Source organism: Pelophylax lessonae (genome assembly GCF_965119305.1).
Source record: "Pelophylax lessonae genome assembly, chromosome: 5".
NCBI lineage: Eukaryota > Metazoa > Chordata > Amphibia > Anura > Ranidae > Pelophylax > Pelophylax lessonae.
In genome coordinates this window covers 450415174-450439544 of record NC_138772.1, presented here as the reverse complement: position 1 = coordinate 450439544, position 24371 = coordinate 450415174, and the positions used below count along the sequence as shown (strand labels likewise).

At 43.9% G+C, this 24371-nt stretch overlaps 1 protein-coding gene across 1 annotated transcript; it reads left to right on the top strand.

Annotated features, from left to right (window-relative positions):
- The first annotated feature begins 49 nt into the window (after positions 1–49).
- Positions 50–24051, top strand: ELOC (elongin C). The gene is made up of 4 exons (XM_082257496.1): positions 50–151; positions 4202–4247; positions 12824–12967; positions 23838–24051. Exons 2-4 carry the CDS (start codon positions 4244–4246, stop codon positions 24026–24028), a joined length of 339 nt encoding a protein of 112 aa, XP_082113622.1. The 5' UTR covers positions 50–151; positions 4202–4243; the 3' UTR covers positions 24029–24051.
- The last annotated feature ends 320 nt before the right edge of the window (positions 24052–24371 follow it).

Below are 24371 nucleotides of genomic sequence, written 5' to 3'. Positions count from 1 at the left end.
AGGACGCTCATTCCGCAGCTAGGCAACCGGCGCCCGGATAGAACGTCATTTCCGCTTTGCTGCTTGGGCGTGACCTTCCGGAAGTGATTGTTGCAGCTGTCGCTAAGGGGAGCGATCGGGCCGCTGGAGGAAGAACGGGTAGTGCGGCCGGGTGAGCATTGCTGTGCAATGTAGACTTATATTGGGGGGCGGGGGACACATTGTATTCGTATGCAGGGAGGGGGGCTGGGTACATGGGGTGCCCCGCGCTGTTCTCTGGGTGTTGGGGGTTCATAGTCTACACTTTGGCCTTTCCCAGCAGGTCATTGTTAGGATTGATCTGTATTGTTACTTATCAGAGATTGGTGGAACAAAACATCCTTCTGAAGCTTATCACACACATTCCAATCTGATTGTACGATCTCCTTACACTATGTAGTGTATTGGCCTTCCTGATTGGATGCAGATGGATTGGATTGTTTAGATTGGCCCTCATATCACATAGTTTGGGTAAATGTAACGTGTGTGATGAGTCTATTGGTGGCCATACACCCTCCCAATACATGATTGATCTCCTCCAATAAGAATCATCAGTCTCTAGCCAACAATACATTGCATTGATCATCAATCCGATCTCTGATTCTACCATGTGATCTGATCGATGGATATATGATCATATTCATCAACAAAGAATCTCCGTGCTTCCCAGCAATGCACACGCTTGATATTATTATTCCACCCTGGCCCATTGGCTCTGTGTAATCCAATCTAAATGGGGTCTAAATCGATCCGAAGGAAGTTATCTCTGTGCATTTGTATGCAGATTTGATCAGATCACCCATCAATTGAGTAAAAAAAAAAGATGGAAGAATGTTAGGCCACCATTAGGCCTCATTCACCTGGGTTTACTCCAGTATTCACCCGGGTTTACTCCAGTATTTTCACCCGGGTTTACTCCAGTATTCACCCAGGTTTACTCCAGTATTCACCCAGGTTTACTCCAGTATTCACCCGGGTTTACTCCAGTATTCACCCGGGTTTACTCCAGTATTTTCACCCGGGTTTACTCCAGTATTTTCACCCGGGTTTACTCCAGTATTTTCACCCGGGTGTACTCCAGTATTTTCACCCGGGTGTACTCCAGTATTTTCACCCGGGTGTACTCCAGTATTTTCACCCGGGTGTACTCCAGTATTTTCACCCGGGTGTACTCCAGTATTTTCACCCAGGTGTACTCCAGTATTTTCACCCGGGTGTACTCCAGTATTTTCACCCGGGTGTACTCCAGTATTTTCACCCGGGTGTACTCCAGTATTTTCACCCGGGTGTACTCCAGTATTTTCACCCGGGTGTACTCCAGTATTTTCACCCGGGTGTACTCCAGTATTTTCACCCGGGTTTACTCCAGTATTTTCACCCTGGTTTACTCCAGTATTTTCACCCGGGTTTACTCCAGTATTTTCACCCGGGTTTACTCCAGTATTTTCACCCGGGTTTACTCCAGTATTTTCACCCGGGTTTACTCCAGTATTTTCACCCGGGTGTACGCCAGTATTTTCACCCGGGTGTACGCCAGTATTTTCACCCGGGTGTACGCCAGTATTTTCACCCGGGTGTACGCCAGTATTTTCACCCGGGTGTACGCCAGTATTTTCACCCGGGTGTACTCCAGTATTTTCACCCGGGTGTACTCCAGTATTTTCACCCGGGTGTACTCCAGTATTTTCACCCGGGTGTACTCCAGTATGTTCACCCGGGTTTACTCCAGTATGTTCACCCGGGTTTACTCCAGTATTTTCACCCGGGTTTACTCCAGTATTTTCACCCGGGTGTACTCCAGTATTTTCACCCGGGTGTACTCCAGTATTTTCACCCGGGTGTACTCCAGTATTTTCACCCGGGTGTACTCCCTCTTCACATCAGCCACAGTGATGTGAGGACTTTGAGATTAGGAGTCATTCACACTACATCAGTCAGTGTGCTGAAAACCATTGCTCACATCATGACACTGGGGATGGGTTCAATGCATGAAAATGAAGACATGCTGCGTTTTTTGCACCTCACGTTACTGCTTGTCACCATAGCACAGCTCCATTGTGGTTGTTATTTTGTGACATTTCTATTAAAGAAAGAAAAAAAAGCGCCTTGTGTTGTAGAAATGTAAAGTGCTGTCTCTCCCTACAGATCGGTGTGAATGATCTCTTGGTTATATTACTGGTCACATCTGAATGTACTGACTGTCCTGTTTCACAAAGCTCCACATATCTGGCTATCAGGCCAAGATGTCTCCTTAGTCAGGGTTCAAATACATGCGGCTCCGGTTTTGGTGCAGAGTCTGGTGCAGTTTCCATTCAGCAATTCAGATGCAAATTTTACACTGAAATCGTACCTGAACCGGACTGAGAAATGCACAGGATCCTTTTAAAATTTGCACCGCAGCCACCCTGCATACATGTGAACTGGTTCCATTGAAAGACAATCTGGTTCACATGTTATGCGAATCGGATGCGGTTCACAATGTGACACATATGTGAATCGAGCCTGAAAGTGAGACTAAACGATATCCTTATTCTCCAAAAACGACTTCACCCCTTCACACCACCTCCTACTGGCCCTTTAAAAGGTGCTAAATGCCAGGAGATGGACCTTCTGATCATGTGACCCCTGTGATTGTCAGTCACATGTTCAGAAAGCTCCCGATCACAAGTATACATCAGGAGCTTTCTGGTACCCACCGGTTACTGTGCCGGGAACGCACAGAAATATGATTACATAAGGACACATATATGCTGCTTCTCAGCTTTATAGCTCACTTGCGGAGAGGCCGCATATATACATACCTCCAGGGGGAAATGTAACCTGTTTTGCATTAATTTTTTTCCTACTGTGTTTTTCTTCCTTGTAATGACTTATGTGAGCTCCTAAACCTCAGGGGTCCATCTTCACCCAGTCTTCCTTCTGGGTTTACAGGCCCTGGCTGCTTAAATGCCCGAGCCGTAATGACGTCACTCCCACGCATGGGCACAGGAGCCGCAGCGCAGCTCACCTATTGGACAGCATGCTGTCCATTGAGAGCGTAGTGCGCATGTGTCGGTGACATCACTACACGTGTAAATAGCTCTTAAATGGTGCAGGTTTAGGAGATTCACTGTACTTACAGGTAAGACTTATTATAGACTTAGACCTATTATAGGCTTACCTGTAGGTACAAGATAAAAAGCAGAGTTTACTCCTACTTTAATGGCACCCTCAGTATTTCACAAACGTCAGACCGTTCAAGGCCACCAGAACACATGCTAATGCAGTACCATGCTGTTTTGTGCAGCACAATTTTAAAAATCACGCCTGCAGTAGTTTTCGCATGTTTGGCAGCCTATTGAAATGAATGGACTCCCCAAAACGCTTTGCAAGTGCATTCGGACTCACTTGTGAATCGGCCCTCAGGGTACTGCTTAGGCACAATAAACATTTATACATGTTCCCTATAACATAGTAAATCTTCACTTTTTCTGTTAAGGTCCATTTTGATGGTTTTGTTTTCAATATGTAAGTAGCCCCTTTAACAACGTTATTTGCAGGGAATGGGTAGTAAACAATAAGGCTTCATTCACACCTCTACACCTTCCATAGAAATGAACAGTACTGCATGTAAAGTGGAATTAAACCCTCTTATTCTTTACAGCCAAAGAAGCTCCCATCTCAGCTTCTGCTTGATCTGCAGTTATCATGGAGCTACACCTGTGATCAGTAATGGCACCGGCCATTTGATTGCTTGACAGTTCGGATGAGATCACAAGCAACTGTGACAGTTAGTCACGGCATGCCTTAAATGTAACTGGTTTGAGAAAGTGGGTTTAATTCCGCTTGAAGAATCTGTATTATGCACTAAAACTGTGTTACATGAAAACAGCAGAGGAGTGAATGTAGCCCCTGGCGGGGGGGGGGGGGGGGGTTAATATTGTGATTGTATGCTCTAATTCAATTCAAATCTAATTGGGTACTCAACTTGTGGCCCTCCAGCTGTTGTGGAACTTCAAGTCCCACAAGACATTACAACCACTGACAGTTACAAACATTACTCCGAAAGGCACAGGCATGATGGGACTTGTAGTTCTCCATAAGCTAGAGGGCCACATGTTGAGAACCCATGTTCTAATTATAATGTGATAACAAAGCAACTGTATATCTTGTGTGTTCTTATAAGGTTACTTTTTTTTTCTAGACAATTTTATTCAATCTCCTGCCGAATAATCACCTAATTAGAATGGGTATGTAACAACTATTTTATTTGATTGGTATTGCTTTAGAAAGAGAAAAGAACATTTTTCATTTTAATGTAGTAGTATAAATGTTTCATGGGTAATGTCACACAAATCCTTTTTGGAAGCTACAAAATCACTGTGATTTTGTTGCTTGCAAAAACAAAAAAAATGTAAACGGAAAGGTCTGCGTTTCAGTGACATTTGTAGTTCAGCTGTTCGGTGATTGACATTTTACAGGGCTTGAAATTAGATATTGTGTCACTGGGGTCTATTAGTAGAATGTCAAAGCTTAAGGGCTCTTTCACACAGGCGGACCGTTCTGATCCGCCTGTCCGTTTTTTTTTGTGGATCTGAACGGTCCCCCCCATGCAACACTGTGGGGCATCGGATGTCAGCAGAGACATGTCCGCTGACATCCGATCTGATCCGTCAAATCTGGACAGATGGAAACCCTATTTTCCATCCGTCCAGCGGATCAGACCGACGGTCCCTTCCCATCCCATTCTCCCGTAGAGATGCATGGGGACCTGACAGCTCTGTCTCCGCACATAGTGCAGAGAATAGCTGTCATCCTCCTGCTCAGCAGTGTGAAAGAACCCTAATTGAACAAGCTGAAGTTTGAAGCTAACTGAATGAATCCACTTTTGTTGCCAGCGGTTTAGACATTAATGGCTGTGTGTTGAGTTATTTTGAGGGGACAGCAAATTGACACTGATATACAAGCTGTACACTCACTACTTTACATTGTAGAAAAGTGTCATTTCTTCAGGGTTGTCACATGAAAAGATATAATAACATATTTACAAAAATGTGAGGGGACTCTGTGCAGTGGTTTTGCACAGAGTAGCCCAGATCCTCCTCTTCTCGGGTCAACTGCTGGCACTCCTGGTCCCTCCCGAGTGCCCCCACAGCAAGCAGCTTGCAATGGGGGCTCCCGAGACTCAGCTCTACATGTCCATTCAGACACAGTGCTGCAACTTGGCCCCACCCCCTCTTTCTCTAATGGCTTCCTCTTCTGTCTCAGCCAATGAGAAGGGAGAGTCCCCGGAGAGCCGAGGTTCTCCTGCACATCACTGGATTGTGATGGGGTTCAAGTAAGTTTTAGGGGGGGCTGAGGGGTTGCTGCACAGAGAAGGTTTTTTTACCTTTATGCATAGAATGTACGAAGGTAAAAAAAACCTTGAGCCTTTAAAACAACTTTAAGTCTTTAAGGTAAAACATTTAGAGTGATTGTAAAAGGTTTTTTTATATATATATTTATAGTAATTAAACATGTCCTACTTACCTGCTTTGCAAAATGGTTTTGAATTTATGTACAGCACAATGAAGGCCTATGTGTTTCACAAAACAGATACGCTTCCACAGAACCGTGATGATGAATGTTGCATTGGCTCTTATTGCGTTCGGATCCATGCACCTGATTCTGCATGTATGTCAAATTTTGACAACTAATTGCGTCTATGCAGCCGCTGTGTGTAAATCCACTTATATGGGCTACCTGCATGTAGCTGCAAGGTGGATTCAAGCACAGCAGACATGGGCTCAGATTGGAGGATAGGTCTGATTGCCTGTCTGAGCCCCTACAGACTATACAATAGATTGTAAAATCTGTGTGCAATAATGACTGTTCCTGATACTTAGTGCCGGTTCACACTATTGCGGCACGACTTCGGGGGCGACCTGTGAAGTCGCGTGCACCGCGACTTTGGCGTGACTTGCACGGACTTCATATAATGAATGTCAATGCAAGTCGCTCCGATGTCGCCCCAAAGTAGTACAGGAACTATTTTCTAAGTCGGAGCGACTTGAGTCGCTCCTATTAGAACGGTTCCGTAGCACTGCATGGACCGCGACTTGTCAGGCTGACCAGTCGCCTGACAAGTCGCGGTAGTGTGAATGGGCACTTATAAGCATGTGTGACCTGCTACTGTCAGACCATGTATGTCAGTCTTGTTCAGTGGCCCTAAACTATATTCAAAAAGAATATAGGAAATTCTTTCATTGGTATTCTGTCTAGTGGCTCTGTTTTCCTTTGAGAGCCTCACAATTAGTTAGATCTATTCAGTATTTAAATCTTAAGGTGGAACTAAACTCTCCAGTGTAGTCTTTATAAAGATCTGCAGGTGCCATAGTGCAGCACATGATGGTGTGGTCCGCTATAATACCAGCATATTGATGGTTTTACAGTTCAGTAAGAGCACAGGTTATCAATCATGGTATGCCTTGTCGATGCAGGGCTGTTTTTACCAGCACGGGGATTCACAGATGCTGCATGTTCTCCCAAATATTTCTATTGGGACACATGGCTGCACAGACACAGCCGCTGTGTCCCAATATATCATGCAGCTCCCTGAACACATTCAAAGTTGAAATAAAAGGGCATTTTTGTGGCAGAAAATACCCGCTCTGCACGGGAGATGCATGTCTGTGCCCCATGTGAAAGGACCCCTAACTGCTTTGGGAAAACTGTTAAATTATTGAGCTTAGTTCTGCTTTAAAGAGGTTGTAAACCCTTCCATGTACCCAGGGAAGTGACTGGCCTCAGGTGATACACTGTCACCATTTTTCTCTTGGTGTCAGGAAACCTTTTCAGAAGTGGTTCATGCTTTATAGCAGAGGAACAAAGCAGCAGACAGAAATGTCACTTAAGCCCCGTACACACGTACCGATTGTTGGCCGTAAATATAGATAATAATAATAAAGATTTTCGGCTTGTTGGTATGATGTTTCCGACAGCCGACAGCGCATTTTCGGCCAAACAGAATCTGTCGTGCAGGCATTAAAATTTTTGTTGGCCAACACCAGAACGGCCGATTGTTCGCCAGTCAGTACAGATTTCGGCCGACAGACAGCAGATTTGCAAGACTGGGCATGCTCAGAAAAGAAAAAAGACAAGGAAAGTTAACCATCACATGACATCACTTCTGCAGTCGGCTGTTGTTGGCCGACAAAATTCGTGTGCAGTCTTTTGCAGTTTTCAACAGACACGACAGCCCTGGACAAAAGACGGCCGATCGTTCGGCCGACGATCGGTACGTGTGTACGGGGCTTTAGTGATCTTAAGTGAGACAAGAACACACTATAGAGGGATGCTTTGTTCATATTTCATATCTGAGGTTTACAACCACTTTTAAGGCTTAAAGTAACACAGATTTAGCTTTGAAATGCTTTTGACTGTAGTAACTTTGGCCCTTCCAACTGCTATTTCTTCAGCTCAGATCTGAAAATGAAAGTATTCCAGTTTTTGGCTTGAGGCAGTTTGCAGCTTAAAGAAACACACATGGCTGCAAGTTTTGTTGCCATCTTAAAGGGGAGTTCCACCCAAAAGTGGAACTTCTGCTTCCTCTCCCCCTCCGATGACACATTTGGCACCTTTCAGGGGGGGAACGGGTACTTGTTTTAGACATGTACCCTTCCCCACTTCCGGGAGATGGCGCTGTCCCTCGGAAGTTCGGCTTCCCCCGCTCCTGGGCCAATTAGAAAGTGCAGCATGCTTCGCACATTAGCACTAGGGAACCGGCTTCACTTATGACGAATGGTGGCGGCAGCACCTGACAAGCCGATCCGAAAAATCTGCTGACTATTTTTATTTTATTTTTTTTTTCTTCCCTAGGGGGAACTCCTCTTTAAGTTACTCAGTGTGTTTCAACAGCTGACTACAGACATAACTCCGCCAATTCATGGATTTCCTGCCGGGAGCAGAAAGTAGAACAGTTTGAGTTAATAAGACAGCTGTTTGTATTTATTAAACTAGAAATGTCACGTTTACAGTGCATCTGGAAAGTATTCATAGCGCTTCACTTTTTCTACATTTTGTTATGTTACAGCCTTATTCCAAAATTGATTAAATTTATTATTTTCCTAAAATTCTACAAACAATACCCCATAATGACAACGTGAAATAAGTTTGTTTGAAATCTTTGCAAATTTATTAAAAATGAATAAGGAAAAAAAATCCCATGTACATAAGTATTCACAGCCTTTACCATGACACTCAAAATTGAGCACAGGTGCATCCTGTTTCCATGGATCATCCTTGACATGTTTCTACAACTTGATTGGAGTCCACCTGTGGTAAATTCAGTTGATTGGACATGATTTGGAAAGACACACACCTGTCTATATAAGTTCCCACAGTTAAAAGTGCATGTCAGAGCACAAACCAAGCCATGAAGTCCATAGAACTGCCTGTAGACCTCCGAGACAGGATTGTATCGAGGCACAGATATGGGGAAGGGTACAGAAAAAATTCTGCAGCATTGAAAGTCTCAATGAGCACAGTGGCCTCTATCATCCAAAAATGGAAGAAGTTTGGAACCACCGGGGCTATTTATAGAGCGGGCCACCTGGCCGAACTGAGTGATTGGGGAAAAGGGCCTTAGTCGGGGAGGTGACCAAAGAACCCGATGGTCACTCTAACAGCGCTTCTCTGTGGAGAGAGGAGAACCTTCTAGAAGAACAACCATCTCATCAGCACTCCACCAATCAGGCCTGTATGTTAGAGTGGCCAGACGGAAGCCACTCATTAAAAGGCAGATGACAGCCCACCTTGAGTTTGCCAAAAGGCACCTGAAGGGCTCTCAGACTATGAGAAACAAAATGCTCTGGTCTGATGAAACAAAAAGTGAAGCATGGTGGTGGCAGCATCATGCTGTGGGTATGTTTTTTAGCGGCAGGAGCTGGGAGACTTGTCAGGATCAAGGGAAAGATGACTGCAGACATCCTTGATAAAAACCTGCTCCAGATCGCTCTGGACCTCAGACTGGGGCAAAGGTTCCTCTTCCAGCAGGACAGCGACCCTAAGCGCACTGCAAGGATAACAAAGGAGTGGCTACAGGACACCTCTGTGAATGTCCTTAAGTGGCCCAGCTAGAGCCCAGACTTGAACCCGATTGGACATCTGTGGAGAGAACTGAAAATGGCTGTAGACCGACGCTCCCCATCCAACCTAAAGGAGCTTGAGAGGTCCTGCAAAGAATGGGAGAAACTTCCCAATATAGGTGTGCCAAGCTTGTAGCATCATACTCGGGGATTGAGGCTGTAATTGATGCCAAAGGTGCCTCAACAAAGTATTGAGCAAAGGATGTGAATTCTTTATGTACATGTGTTTTTTTTTTTTTTAATTTTCAGATTTGAAGATTTAAAACAAACTTCTTTCATGTTGTCATTATGGGGTATTGTTTGTAGAATTTTGAGGAAAATCAATGAATTTAATCCATTTTGGAATAAGGCTGTAACTACAAAATGTCAAAAAAGTGAAGCGTTTTAAATTCTTTCCTGATGCATTGTTTATGCCACTCCTCACAGTTAAAGGAGCAGTATGGGCAATTGAAATAACAAACATTAATTCTCCTTTCCATGCTGCAGCATCTGTTCCACACCAACTCTAGGACTGTGAACTGAGCGATCACATGACTGCTGATCACTTAGTTCACTGTCTGCTGTAAACAGAAAGTAGTGATTGTAGGTCACTGCTCTCCACTCTGCTTCTCCAGTGCTCTGGAGCACCAAGCTGGGGAGGGGTGGGCACGGCTGGGGAGGGCTCTTAGCCCTGTGCTGATAGTTGGAGCCAGGTTTCATTCAGGCAGCCAGGTGGATCTGGACAATATTGTGGGGATCCTTCCTTAGCCTGAAGCTGCTCTGCCCAGTCAGTTGTTAATAGCCTGCTATCAGCTGACTCTGGGTCACAGGAGAGCAAAAGTAAATGTACTCCTGTGATCCAATTAGGTAGCATGGTGAGAAAAAAAAAAAAAAAAAAAAAGCTTTAGTCGTACTTTTCTTTTAAAACACAAGAACATTTTAATGTTTTGCACATACTCTTGCCATCCAACCTTGCCTTGTAATAGGGCAGCACAACACCATATAGCTATTTTTGTTAAAGATCAGAACACTGCGGACTCCAAGCGACTTCCCTGCCTTCTGTTTTTTCTATGGATTAAAATGAACACCACCAGATTGGTGACGCCTACACTGAGCTCTCCTTTTTATGTATTTGCCTGGAAATTTCTTTGAACAGCTGTCTGAAATGATAGATCGCATAAAAACCCAGAAATGTTTTTTTTTTTTTTTTTGCAACACATGAGCACACTTTTTGCAGGTAAAAAAAGCATTTGGTGTATATGTGTGTATATATATATATATATGTGTGTGTATATATATATATATATATATATATATATATATATATATATAATGTATGTATATCATTTTTTTTTTTCTTACACTAGGGCCTGTAAACCATTTCTAAGGTTGCAGGTGCAATGGCAGGACCCTGCAGACCCTCACTACACTGTCTGCCCATACCTCCAATATGGGCAGGCAGTTGCTGAATTGCAGGAAGAATCAATGAGCTACGAGGACACTTGCAAGTGCCCTCGTAGTTAATTGAGAACTACAAGTCTGTACTTGCAGTTAATCTATTCACAAAGCTCTGTGATTGAATGACGCGGCCATGTGATCACCGCATGGCCATGCTGTTTTTATAGAAAATACACCACAAGGGCAAAGAGGGGGGAAAGAAGGGGACTTTAAACTATGCCCAAATAGTCATTCGATCATACTTGAAATAAAATGTAATTCTCCTTTATTGAAAGGATAATTAAATGTTATTCCGGGTATGATTGAATGACTATTTGGGCATCATTCAAATTCCCCTTCTTTTCCCCTCCTTGCCTTTGTGGTGTATTTTCTATGTCAGTTTGGGACAGATACAATATACACTGCCTGGCCAAAAAAAAGTCACCACCTGGAATTAACTAAGTATGCAGTAACTATCCTATTGGATAGTTACTGCATGTGCCCAAACAATGAGGTCAGCTGACTACCTGAATATACTGAATGATCAGGTATTCTATCAATTTTTTTTTTTTTCCCTGATGGCACGGGCATATTCCAAGATGACATTGCCAGTATCCATTGGGCTCAAATTGTGAAAGAGTGGTTCAGGGAGCATGAGACATCATTTTCACACATGGATTGGCCACCACAAAGTCCAGAGCTTAACCCCATTGAGAATCTTTGGGATGTGCTGGAGAAGGCTTTGCGCAGTGGTCCGACTCTCCCATCATTAATACAAAAAGAGGGGGATCAACCCTTTTCACAGAGCAGGTAAGTATAACATTTTTGTTTTATTTTTTTTTTTAAATCGAAACAAAAAAACCTTTAGTCCTGGTTCACACTTGTGCGATGCGGGAAGGCTGCGAATCCGCAGCCTGTTCCCGCATCGCAAACGCACATCTGGCAGTTCATACTGCCATATGCGATATGCAGGGGGTGTCAATGAAATGTTAACGACACCCCCAGTTTGATGGCATATCGCAGCGCAATCTGACAGTTCGCACAGGATCGGATCGCACAAGTGTGAACCACTGTGTGATCCAATCCTGATGCGGCTGGAAAAAAGGGTCCTGTGCGTCTTTTGTGCGGGTACAGTGCGAATTCAGCCATACAAAGTGTATGGCTGAATTCACATCCGATCGCATGTAATCAAAAATTCAACTTTTCCGTATTCCAATTCTCCCCCTTCACTTTTAAAAAAAACAACATTTCTTTTAGTTTTTCTTTACATTTTTTTTTATTTATTAAGTATTTTATTTTTTGTGCTACACCCACCCCCTGCCTCCATTTTCACTCCCCTCCCTTAGCCTCCCGAGATACTGATGTCACATATCCTAGAAGGCATTACTTTTCAATCATGTACACAGAGGGATCCCTCGATCTGGCACATGCACAGACAGAGATCTGACACCGTGTCCAATTACATATTGCTTTATGAATGGTGAAAAGTAGTGCCTTCTTGGATATGAGACCTCGGTATCCCAGGAGACATTACTAGCCTCCAATCCTAGAACAATTTGTAAACGAACATGGTGCCGGATCTCTGTTCGCACATGTGGGAGATCTGACCCATGTCATTGGGGGGTCAAGTGCATGAACCTGTAAGAGAAGGCCGACTCCATGTGGTGTAAAAAAGAAAGATGGTGGTGCAGGACATGACCTGTAATAGGACAGTGGTGTGCTAGAAGAGGACAACAGTGGATCTACTAGGATTGTAGGAATATTGCAGCATAGAAAGAGCAGCAAACAAAGGGGAAATGGACTGGAATTTTCATTGGGAGAGCCCTCATCTTACCTCCTGGTCCCTTGCTTTTTCTTGCTAGAATACATCTTGGGAAAATCACACAGATACGTACAATCCTGTGGTGGCAACAAAAATAATGTGCAGCAGTGTTTATTTTCCCCAGGCAAAAGCAATGTCTTCATTACTGCCCTAAAGAAAAGCTTTGCTTAGTTGCCATCAATAATCGTATTCAAATTCTAGATGTCTGGTTGAATTACTGATCAGAAGATCATAATACTTTGACATAGAATAAGCAGGACATGGGTGAATTTCTAATGTTGATGTAGGTTCTTATTTGGGTCAGTGACTCAAAGTTACGATCCTATCGATTCAAGAGCAAGCACTTTTAGGAGAGGCCATCAATGCTCAATACAAGTGGTACTCCTTATAGTAAGGATGCACGCACTTAAAAGTGTTATGTTCCTGTCAGCCTAATCACTTTTCTTTTCTTGTGGTGTTCTAGATGGTGAAGAGAAAACATACGGTGGCTGTGAAGGGCCAGACGCTATGTATGTCAAATTGATTTCCTCAGACGGCCATGAATTTATTGTGAAACGTGAACATGCATTAACATCTGGAACAATAAAAGCCATGTTGAGTGGTCCAGGTAAGTGTAAATGGTATCTTTTAAACAGTAAATGAAGTGTGTTTTTGCATTACATTTTTTCATATCTTTTTGATTGCATATTGTCATCAGTTCTTTGAATACAATATGAGATTGCAATGGAAATACTCCAAAATATATTTTCAAATAATTCCTTTAAGTCCTCATTCAGACAGGCGCTGGCATCTGTGCTGGTTGTAGGCTGCCTTTGTTTTGGCATCTGTCCGAGCTGCATGCAGACAGCCTAGGTAGGTGAATGCAGATACAGTGGCTGCATGGACACAGCCACATGTCAACATTTGACAGCTGAATTTTTATAGCATCAACAGTTTGTGTAGCAGTTTCCAAAATTAGAGAGACAGTACAGTTACAATGCGGTTCAATACAAGAGGGCTACACTATTTTTTTCTATTTTTTTTTTTTTTTTACAATAATCATTTAAAAGTGATATTTAAGTTATGGGTGGGATATCTTGGACAAAGCTGCCATTTTTTTCCTGATGTTTTCTCCAGCATAATTCCCAGGTCTGCACCCACCAGTATTTGACATAGCAGAGGGTGGAGGTACAGCATGATTTGGGAGGGCAAGCACCTAAAATACCTGTAACAGTGTCAGATGCTAAAAATTCTCTGGGGTGGGTATTATCTCTCTTTTACGGGGTACATTTAAAGGAGAAGTACAGCCAAAGCTCATTTGGCTGTACTTTTCCTGTGGAACACAGGAGTGCGGTTCGTTCTACACTTCTGTGACCCAGTTTCAGCCGACAGCGGGCTGCCTGCTGTCGGCTGACTGTCACAGAGCCAGTTCAGGCCGGAGGAAAGATCACAACCATATGGTCAGGATTCACCCAGATGTCTGGATCAGCACCCCGCTTAGCCTCTAAGCAAGCCACTGCCGCCCCCTCCACAGCCCAGCACTCCAGTGAGCGTGGGGGGGGGGGGGGCGACAGAGCAGACAGCGATATGGCTGACAGTCACCAGCTCTCTGGTCAGGGAGCTCTGAGAACCGATCAGCTGTGTTTGCTTCCTTAGTGCGGGTTCACATTTATGCGATCACAGAGATCGCATGTAATTCGGAGCGCACTGCTCCTAAAATAACATGCGATGTCTGTGCGGTACAAATTCAGCCATACAGTTTGTATGGCTGAATTCACACCGCAATCACACTTAACATGCACAGGACCCCTTTTTTGGTCCACAGCAGAATCGGATCGCATGGTGGTTCACACTAGTGCAATCCGATTCTGTGCGAACTCTCAGATTGCACTGCGATATGCGATCTGATCTGGGGGTGTCGTTAACTTTGAATTGACACCCCCAGCATGTGTGTATTTCTTTTCAAACTCTTTACCATTGGGTCTATATTTGAGGAAATTTGTGTAAGATTTAGGGCACAAATCCTGTCACCTAAGGCATTTGTTAGACCTGTTTAATGCAAATGATTTAAAGCTGATTTCTCTAGCGCTCATTGACAGACGTAGTCCTCGGTGATACACCACCTTCGGGTTATGTTGCCTCCACAGGAGCAGGACTAGACAGGAAATTAAAAAGCTCTGGCCACACCCTAGGGGCAGTCCCAGAGGGTATATCCTCTCTCTCTCTGCCTCAGCAAATCAGTTATTTTCTGTCTAGTTAGGAGTAAGGACCTAGATACCTTGCTGGGATCTTAAGGTCCTGGCAAGAATTTTTTTCTTAAAGGATTTTTAGACAGCTTTTTTTCTCCAGTGTTCCTGTGAGATCTTCAAGCAAGAAAGCTGAACTGGGCGACGGGCTGGATGTTGAGATCCGGTGGTCACCCCAGTTCAGCCTACGAGCGCGTGCAGGCCATAGCTCCGCGCTGGGTCGGCCGCGACAAAGTCCCATTAAGGGACTGACCCCGCAAGTTAAACGTCTCGCTGAAACGCCAAAGACCATGAGTCACGGCGTCCGTATCGGTCGACAGCCCTCCCGCCCCGGTGGAGAGGGGTACTGTCAGGAGTTGGTGCCCGCCTGGTTCCGGTATGGTGAGTAGTATGTTCCCCCTTTTTCCCTGACGGGTTTTGTGGTGAACGCGGGCCCCTCTCTGTATGGTAAGAAAGAGTCCTTTCTATCCTATAACATGTCACAAATCCTCCTACTTTGAGTGTGATTTTATGTGTGCAAAAGCCAGGAGGCTTGGTTTGGGAGCTAACAATCTATTGTATACATGTTTAAAAGATGTAATCTGTGGCATTCTGGGAATCTTATGGGTTAAGTATAAGCTACCTACCAGTCAGAAGCCACGGACATGTAGACTGCCTTCCAAATCAGATCTCCAGCTATTAGCAGGCCTCCCGAACGGCCACGCGGTCCGCCAGGGCCGGTACCGCCAACCACGCCATATCCCCATGCAGAGAGAGTGTTGTGTGCCCTGCAGCACACCGCTATTCAGTATAGGCCGCCGCCATTTTTTTTGCTGGATCGCACGAGCCGCCATTTTGGCGTAGCCTCGTGTCTCCAGCATGGGGGCGGCCATGTTTGAGGTGATCCTACACCTCGTGGAGCTTGGGGGAGGCGCCGGAAGGCGTGCAGAGGGGCGGAGCCGCCTCCTTTCTTCCTGGGCAGCCAGCCAAAAGACTTCCTGTTTGTCAAGACAGCGCTGTAAGCTGTTGCAGTTTAACTCTGAGCATCAAGTGGTGAGCCTGGGGGTCTATCTCTCTCTCTCTCGATCGATAGGGATCCCTAGCAGGTAACACTAAGGGGCTTTTTGTGGCGCTGGGGGTCAGAAAAAAAAAAAAAAAAAAAAAAAGTTTTTTTCTTTACGTTTGAATTATATTATCCAGGAAGTAACTGGAGTTATTATGGACCCTGCCACACATATTCCCCCACCTGTTTCCCTCGAGGGGGCCTCGGGACCCGCCGGTGCACAGAGTATAGAGTCATTTACAGCAATTTTGGAGTCTATGGTGGCTCGGGTGGAGGCGGCCTGTCAGGGACGGGGGTCAAGGAAGCGACCCCCGCCTACCCCTATACCATCTGACACCTCTGACTCAGATTCAGAGATGGTCACGGCAGTTGCAGGTTCCTCTGCAAGGGCTGTTATCCCAGGTAAAGCCCCCTCAGACAGTGAGGAGGACGCTTCTTCTCTTGCTATAATTCAGGAAGAAGCATTGGTGGACGCACTAGTTGTGGCAGTGCAAGAAACCTTAAAACTTGAGGCTTTACCGGCAGAGGCAACTGAAACAGAGAGGCCTTTTGGGACTAATAAGCCCATCAAGACGGCGAAGGCTTTTCCTGTACCTAAATGTTTTGGTAATCAGATTAAAGGAGAATGGGAGCATTCTAAACGTACCTTTACTATTTCCAAGCGTATTGCTAGACGCTATCCGTTTGAGGAATCCATCATTAAGAAATGGACGGTACCACCAGTCGTGGATCCGCCTATTTCCAGGCTGAATAAAGCCACGGTTATTCCAGTGGAGGACACTTCGTCCTTTAAGGATCCGGTGGATCGAAAGATAGAAGCGGAGTCCCGCACTATCTTTTCTCTGATAGGGTCAGCATTTAGACCAGTAATTGTTATTGGTCTAGTTTCCCAGACACTTACGGAATGGGCGAAAATGGTACGCCAAGATCTTAGGGGAAAAGATATTCCCCAGGAGACATCTGATTTGATGGAACAGATCATACAAGGGCTACGGTTTATCTGTGACGCAGCCTTGGACACCACTCCCTTGTTAGGGCATGCATCTAAGTTAGCAGTGATCCTCAGACGTGTGCTGTGGTTAAAATGCTGGTCAGCTGACCTAGGTTCCAAAAAGACCTTGACCAATCTCCCTTTTCAGGGGAATCGTCTATTTGGGGCCAACCTAGATGAAATCATTAAGGATGCCACTGGGGGCAAGAGCACTTTTTTGCCACAGGCTACAAAAGCTAAGGGACCTCGCAACAAGCGAGGACCTTTCTTTACCGCCCATAAAGGGCGCCCGGCTGGTACTCCCGGGAAAGGCAAGACTCCTCCAGGAGGGTTCAAGAAGGGCTGGTCGGACAAGCAGAGGACCAACCCAGCCAGACCCGAAGTAAAGGAGTACACAGCCTGAAGGTGCGCCCCCACCCGGTTTCAGGGTGGGGGGACGTTTTCACCGGTATTCAGGACATTAGATCGAGCATCAAGAACTACTACCGGTGCGATTCTTCCCTTCCAACATTTAAGTACCACAGGAAGCGGTAGTTACCGTTCCCTGAATAGATCTTTTCCTTTACCTTTTCCTAAGATTAGTCCCGATACCTCACAGGAATCGGATCTGATTGACCAGTTAGGCCAAGCAGCTTCTAGTCGGGTGACTTCGGTCCCTGAGGTTCAACCAGAAAAGGTCACCTTTCCTGATAACTATCAGGTATCTGATAAATGTGTGGAAACAGAAAACGACCAGACTTTCTCGGATGGTCGGGGCCAGATAGCTCTAGGGACGCCTGGTTCAGATCCAATCAGCGCCAGTGGTCCTAGAAATTCTAGGCTGGCCTCCTCAAGCCGGCCTGGCCGACTTGGACATGTTAGTCGCAGACGTTCCGTGGGAACTTCGTCTCAGGGAGTGTCTGTGGTCTCAAGGACCAATTTACCTTCGTGCTTTACAGTCGCTGGTTTTAATGGCCTGGCCATTGAGACCCAAGTACTGAAGGACAGAGGTTTGTCTACTTCAGTCATTCCTACCCTTATTAAAGCAAGGAAAGCGACTTCCAGCAAAGTCTATTATCACACATGGAAGACTTATATTGCGTGGTGCGAATCTTTAGGATTTCCTCCACGTACCTATTCGGTGTCTCGAATATTGGCCTTTTTGCAACAAGGGGTTGAGCAGAAGCTAGCCTTGAGCACCATCAAGGGTCAAGTTTCAGCATTAGCAATCTTCTTTCAGAAACCTTTAGCTACCAAATCCTTGGTGCGGAATTTCATCCAGGGGGTGCGGCACCTGGCTCCTCCAGTCCGCGCGCCCTTACCGCCCTGGGATCTTAATTTGGTTTTGTCGGTTCTACAGAAACCTCCCTTTGAAAACATCAGGGAGATTCCCTTGCTTACTTTATCCCAGAAGGTGGTCTTCTTGGTGGCTATTACTTCTGCTCGCAGGGTGTCAGAACTGGCTGCATTATCATGCCAGTCCCCATACCTAGTGATTCATAGGGATAAGGTAGTACTTCATCCTAAGCCATCTTTTCTTCCTAAGGTGGTTTCAGATTTTCATCTGAATGAAGATATTGTACTACCTTCCTTGTGTCCTCAGCCCAAGCATCATCGGGAACATGCGTTGCATTCCTTAGATGTGGTTCGGGCAATCAGGGTATACCTGAAAGCTACGGAATCATTCCGTAAGACGGATTCACTTTTTGTGATCACGGATGGCCCCAGAAAGGGTTTGCCTGCATCTGCCGCGACCATTGCCAAATGGATTAGACAAACGGTGGTACAGGCTTATTCTATTAAGGGTCAGAGTCCTCCGTTCCCTGTTAGGGCGCACTCCACTCGAGCGCTCAGTACTTCCTGGGCCTTTCGCCATCAGGCGTCAGTGGTCCAGGTATGTAAGGCGGCCACGTGGTCGTCGGTACATACCTTTACAAAATTCTATAAAATTGATGTGACGGCATCGGCGGATGCCTCATTTGGCCGCAAGGTTTTGCAGGCCGCAATTTGAGGAGACCGGTGGTCTACCTCGAGGGTTTTTTTCTGTTTGAAAAAAAAAAAAAAAGAAAAATTTTTTTCTCTCTTTTGTTGAGTCTCATCATTAAGGATGAGCATTGTAAACTTCGGTTGGGCCTTCTAGATTGGGATTTGATTTCATTTTCCCACCCCTCAGTTGTGATACTGCTCTGGGACGTCCCGAAGGTGGTGTATCACCGAGGACTACGTCTGTCAATGAGCGCTAGAGAAAAATGGATTTTTGTAAAATCTTACCGTAAAATCCTTTTCTCTTAGCTCATTGACAGACGTAGTCCCCGCCCCTCTGTTTTTTTGAGTTGGGTTGGGTTAAAATCTCTAAAGACTGCTTTTTCATATAACTGATTTGCTGAGGCAGAGAGAGAGAGGATATACCCTCTGGGACTGCCCCTAGGGTGTGGCCAGAGCTTTTTAATTTCCTGTCTAGTCCTGCTCCTGTGGAGGCAACATAACCCGAAGGTGGTGTATCACCGAGGACTACTTCTGTCAATGAGCTAAGAGAAAAGGATTTTACGGTAAGATTTTACAAAAATCCATTTTTTCATGTTTCCTGTCACTTTAAATAATTTGTTTGGACCAGCTGGTTCAAACAAACTATTTCCATTACTAACTACTGCAGTGTCTCTAAGAGCTGTTGTAAACTGCATGTAGCTTTAGCTCCATACAGTGCCGTCTTCTGGCTGTGAGATGGAGACTTCCCATCTCACACCTGGAACAATGCAGAGTCGGTCTGAGCAAAGCTCAGCCATTTATAGAAAGCTTTGCATTCTTTGAATCCGTCTGGGAGCATGCCATCATCAGCCGGCCCCTCCGACTCAGCCAGAGGAAGTTTTGTGTTCATTCACAGATTACAAAGCTTCCTATGAATGGCTGAGCACCACTCAGACTGACTCTGCATTGTTCCGGGTGTGAGACTGGAAAGTCTGTGTCTTAAAGCCGGAACCCGGCACCCTTGTACTGTAGGTGTGCAGTTTATACAGCACTTCATGAAGGAAATAGTTTGAGCCAGCTTCGCCCAAACAAACTATTTAAAATGACCAGAAACATGAAAGTCAGTTTTATTACTGTAAGTACAAGCTCATTCTGCAAGCTCTGTGTTTTACAATCTGGACTTTCTGTGCTGTGGGCATAGTCACACAAATGAAGTGTCTTATTCCACACAATCTATGGCTGCTATAGTGGTTACAGACTTTCAAGCACATATGAAATGTCACCCAAGTATAATTTATGGTAAGCCTTGTCCCTTTTCTGTAAATGATGGTGTGATTTTTTTTTTTGTTCAGTGTTGCTTTAATCACAAAATCCAGCATTTTACAGAACTTTACTAAGCATGTGGAATTTCAGAAAAATGAGCCTTTGCATGGAAAGAAAAACCTGTTTAAGAAGGTGTCATACTTCATTCACACAATAAAGGAGTAAAGATTTGAGAGATCCGAATGGCTGATTTATGAATGCAATAGCAATGAGAACTGGAGCAAAAGTTATGTTCCATAGCATCCAATTGGGCTTTACTGTTAAATCTCTAACAAAAAAAATAATAATCCTGTTAGTAGTTATGTGAAAAAGCTAAAGCTTTGTTCCAGCTTTTATAGGATTGTATTTCTGGGATGATTCCTGTTCTTTAATGTAATAGGTAAGCAGATTAATGCAAAAAATAAATACTGCTCCCATCATGTAATAGTAGCTGTTCTTTTTTGCTCCATGAAAGCATACCTAAATGGTATACTATTTTCAGGCTATTTTACCTCTACCAGCTAGTGCTACCAACACCCACCCCTAGTTTGTCCTAAAGCTGAAATTACAATAATCATTTGTCCCCTAGCCCAATTCTGACATTTCTTTCATAAATGCAAACATCAGCTTTTTTTTTTGCAAGAAAATTACCTAGAACCCCCAAAAAGTGTGTGAGTATGTGTATATATAATATATTATCATTTTAAGCAGAGGTCCTGGAGAATGAAATGGTTGTTGCTGCACTTTTTTATGACACACTTTATTTGCGCAAACGTTTATCAAACGTTTTCAGGAAAAAATACACTTTAATTAATTTAATGCACACAAACACAATATAATACCCACTTTTTTGGTAATATATAAAGATGGTATGCCCAGTAAATAGATACTCAACATGTCACAGTTTAATTGCATACATCTGTGGAACGCCAACAAGCTACGGTACCTAAAAATCTCTATAAGGGACCCTTAAAAAGCCATTACAGGTTACCAGTTTAAAGTTACACAGGTCTGCTGTTAGAATTCTTGCTCTCGCTCTGACTTTCACTGTGATATCTCATGTGTGGTGCGATCACTGTTTACATATGCATCTGGAACCTACTTGTGCATTTGTCTTTGTGCATGAGCATATTTTTATTATTTATTTATACTTTTTTTTATTATTTTTTTTTTTATTTACACTGTACCTTTTTAATTTTTTTATCAACTTTATTGCCATCACAACAGATGATCAGCATCCTTTGTGATAGCCTGGACTGTGACAGGTCCTATTTATGGAGCGATCTGGGGTCTATTCGTCCGAGATCGGTTTGATCAGATGCTTTACAAGCCAGTAACTCCTTGTAAACAAACAAAAACTGTCAGTGACAAAATCCTCATCACTTCCAGTCTCTGATCTCACAGAGGGGGAGGAGCATCCATTCCTCACTCTCTCTCTCTCTCTCTCTCTCTCTCTCTCTCTCTCTCTCTCTCTCTCTCTGTCCAGTGCAGCCGATGCTACCAGTTAGATCAGTCCCTGACTCCCCGATGGGACAGGAGAGCCTGGAACAGGGTGCAGTGGGAGTGGTTGGACCCCTTCCGCTGGCTGTAAAAGTGATCAAGCAGATTAATAGCCGCTCGATCACTTTTACATAGAAGAAATTCCCCAGATCTAAAGAATGGTACTGGGATCATAACTAGCTGCAGCCGTGATCACGTTATAACAGCCCTAGCAAGGCTGTATATATACCTACAGTGGTTCCGAGGTGGATATAAGTTACAGAAGACTTTTTCATTAGCTACTTTGAACACCGTTCACTACTGCCACTTAAACATAGCCACAGCGGGGGCCTATGGCTGCTGCTAGCTTTAACCTTGTATGGGAATGTCGGACAACTACTCTCACAGAGTGCAGTATTTCTTCTTCTCTTTAGACTACTGTCGGGGTACAGGCTGTTTTAGGGGAGATTAATTCTACACAGAGCTGTAAGGCTTTGCATTGTTTTTTTTACACCCTGATAGATTTACAGTACATCATTTAATAGAAAGTTTCCAAAAGTTTGAAGTATAACTAAACTGTAATATGTTGCAGTTTACCAGTCCTTGGGTGTGGAGGCTGCATTACTTCTGATTTTTCAGGCTAAGAACATTTCAGTTCATCTTGCCAGAAATGCAATGTCCTCACTTCCTGAGCTGAATTTCTTTTGTAAACTACTAATTTGATCACTCTCCACGTAATGGAGATGAGCGAAGGCAGACATGTTTGAAGTTCAGCCTGGATGCAGCCATGGCTGCCTTCATGGATACAGTGGCGAAGTGAGTGTAGCCACAAAGGGACAAGTAGTGTGTTTTTTTAGGCGATTAGCCACCTCCTCCTAAGGACTGACAAGCTGCAGTATATTACATTTTTGTTTTTTTGGGTTTAGATACGCTTTGAGGTCTAACTCTAAAACGGTGAGCTGTAAAGGTTTTCAATCTATTGCTTATTTCGTTTTGGATAGCTTAGATTTTTTTGCTAATTGACAAGACTAGAAATGTTTAACAAATATGTCCTACTTCCCTGCTCTGTGCAGTGGTTTTGCACACAGCAGCCCAGATCCTCCTCTTCCCAGGTCTCCCGTTGGCGCTCCTGGCTCCTCCCTCCTTCCATTACCCCCCTAGCATGCTGCTTGCTTGGGGAGTACTTGTGCAGGCTCGATCCAGACCCACACTGTGCCTTAGGACTCATAGTGCGGCTCGTCACTTAATTTTGATAGCACTCCTGTTGGTCTCACAAAGTGAAGTAGGGAGAGACAGAGCAGCGCTGCTCTTCTGCGCAGCGTTGGACCAAGATCGTGATAAGGTAAGTATTTAGGGGGGCTGGGTGGAGGAGATGCACCTGAAAGTCTTTTTTTTTTTTTTCTTTTTTTTTTTACCTTAAAGCGGTAGTAAACCGCGGCATTTATAAAAAAAATAATAATAATTCACCGAGCCTGCATTCGCGGGCTCGGCTATATGAGCTGTCAGGACCGTGATGACGTTACGGTATGCCGGACCATCAGAGCGCATGCATCGGTGACGTCACTGGCTGCATCCAGTGTTAATATCTCCTAAAAATCACAAGTTTATGAAATATTTACTGTACCTACAGGTAAGCCTTATTATAGGCTTACCTGTGGGTACAAGTTTACAAAATGAGTTAACTACTGCTTTAATGCAGAGAATGCATTAAGATTAAAAAATAAATAAAAAAGCGGAACCATTTTAATTTTTACCTCAACACGGTCTCCTTACTAATAGAAAAGCTAAAATTAACTCGCTTTTGAACACTAAAATTAGAATTCACACACATTTGCACTAAAATTGTGCAATAGGCAGAATCAGGACTGTTATTTTTGTCCTATAGGCTCTCTTCAGAAAATATATAGTTTTTTGGGGTTGTCTATTAACTTTCAGACTCGTTAGGGGTTGATTTATTGAAGGCAAATAGACTGTGCACTTAGTGCAGCTGCTCCGGAACTTGGTGAATGAGCAGAAGCTCTGCTGACTTCCATTATCCAATAATGTGCAAGAAAAAAAATGCTGTTTTTTTTTTTTTTTTTTTCCTTGCATTTGATTGTGTGTTCTTTTCAAAGTTAAGCTTTACCTCATTTACTAAGCTCTGGAGCAACTGCACTTGCATAGGGAAACTGCACATTGCAAAGTGCACATTCTATTTGCCTTTAGTAAATAACCGCTCTAATGTGCATTTTACCATGTATTCGAAATACTGCTGTTCTGGCAGCGAAAGGGTCAAATGTACATGCTCTGGGTCATCTGTATCCTCCTTGTACTACCTGGCAAGTCAGCAATGACATGGGTATGACAGTTTACCATTATGAGTTATGAATATGGTCAGTTCCCATCAGTTGTGTGTTGACAGGCTCACATTAGGTTGCTTTGTTTTCACTAGGATAGAGGTTTTTCGTATTGAAATTTGACTCTAACCACTTTTATTTTTTATTTTTTTTTGCAGGTCAGTTTGCTGAAAATGAAACCAACGAAGTGAATTTTAGAGAGATCCCCTCTCACGTTCTATCCAAAGTCTGCATGTATTTTACTTATAAAGTTCGTTATACGAATAGTTCTACAGAAATCCCAGAATTCCCCATTGCACCAGAGATTGCACTGGAGCTCCTGATGGCTGCAAACTTCCTAGACTGTTAAATAAAGTAACTTATGGGAAATTACTATGTTAAATGATTTCTTTTGTATTTAAAAACTTCAGTTTTGGTTAGTATTTTTTTTTTTTTTCATCCATGTAGCATGTTTGCATCCTTCTCTGAGTGATGATCAGTATGTAACAGTATCTCCATTCTACTTTAGCAAAGCAAGTGCACTGAAACGCTTTGCTTCTTTTCCCTCACTGTAACATTAATAAACCAGTATGACCATTTGGTGTTGCCGTTATGGTTCAGATCTTCCTTTCTGGCACGATCCGTCATACTTTTGACAGAATTGGTTGAGAGGGAGTATAATTTCTTCTGCAAAATCTGCATTTCTTTAAATT

Coding starts and splice junctions, on each gene's coding strand:
- ELOC (XM_082257496.1), top strand. Junction 12,968..23,837: donor AGCCATGTTGAGTGGTCCAG/GTAAGTGTAAAT, acceptor TTTTTTTTGCAG/GTCAGTTTGCTGAAAATGAA.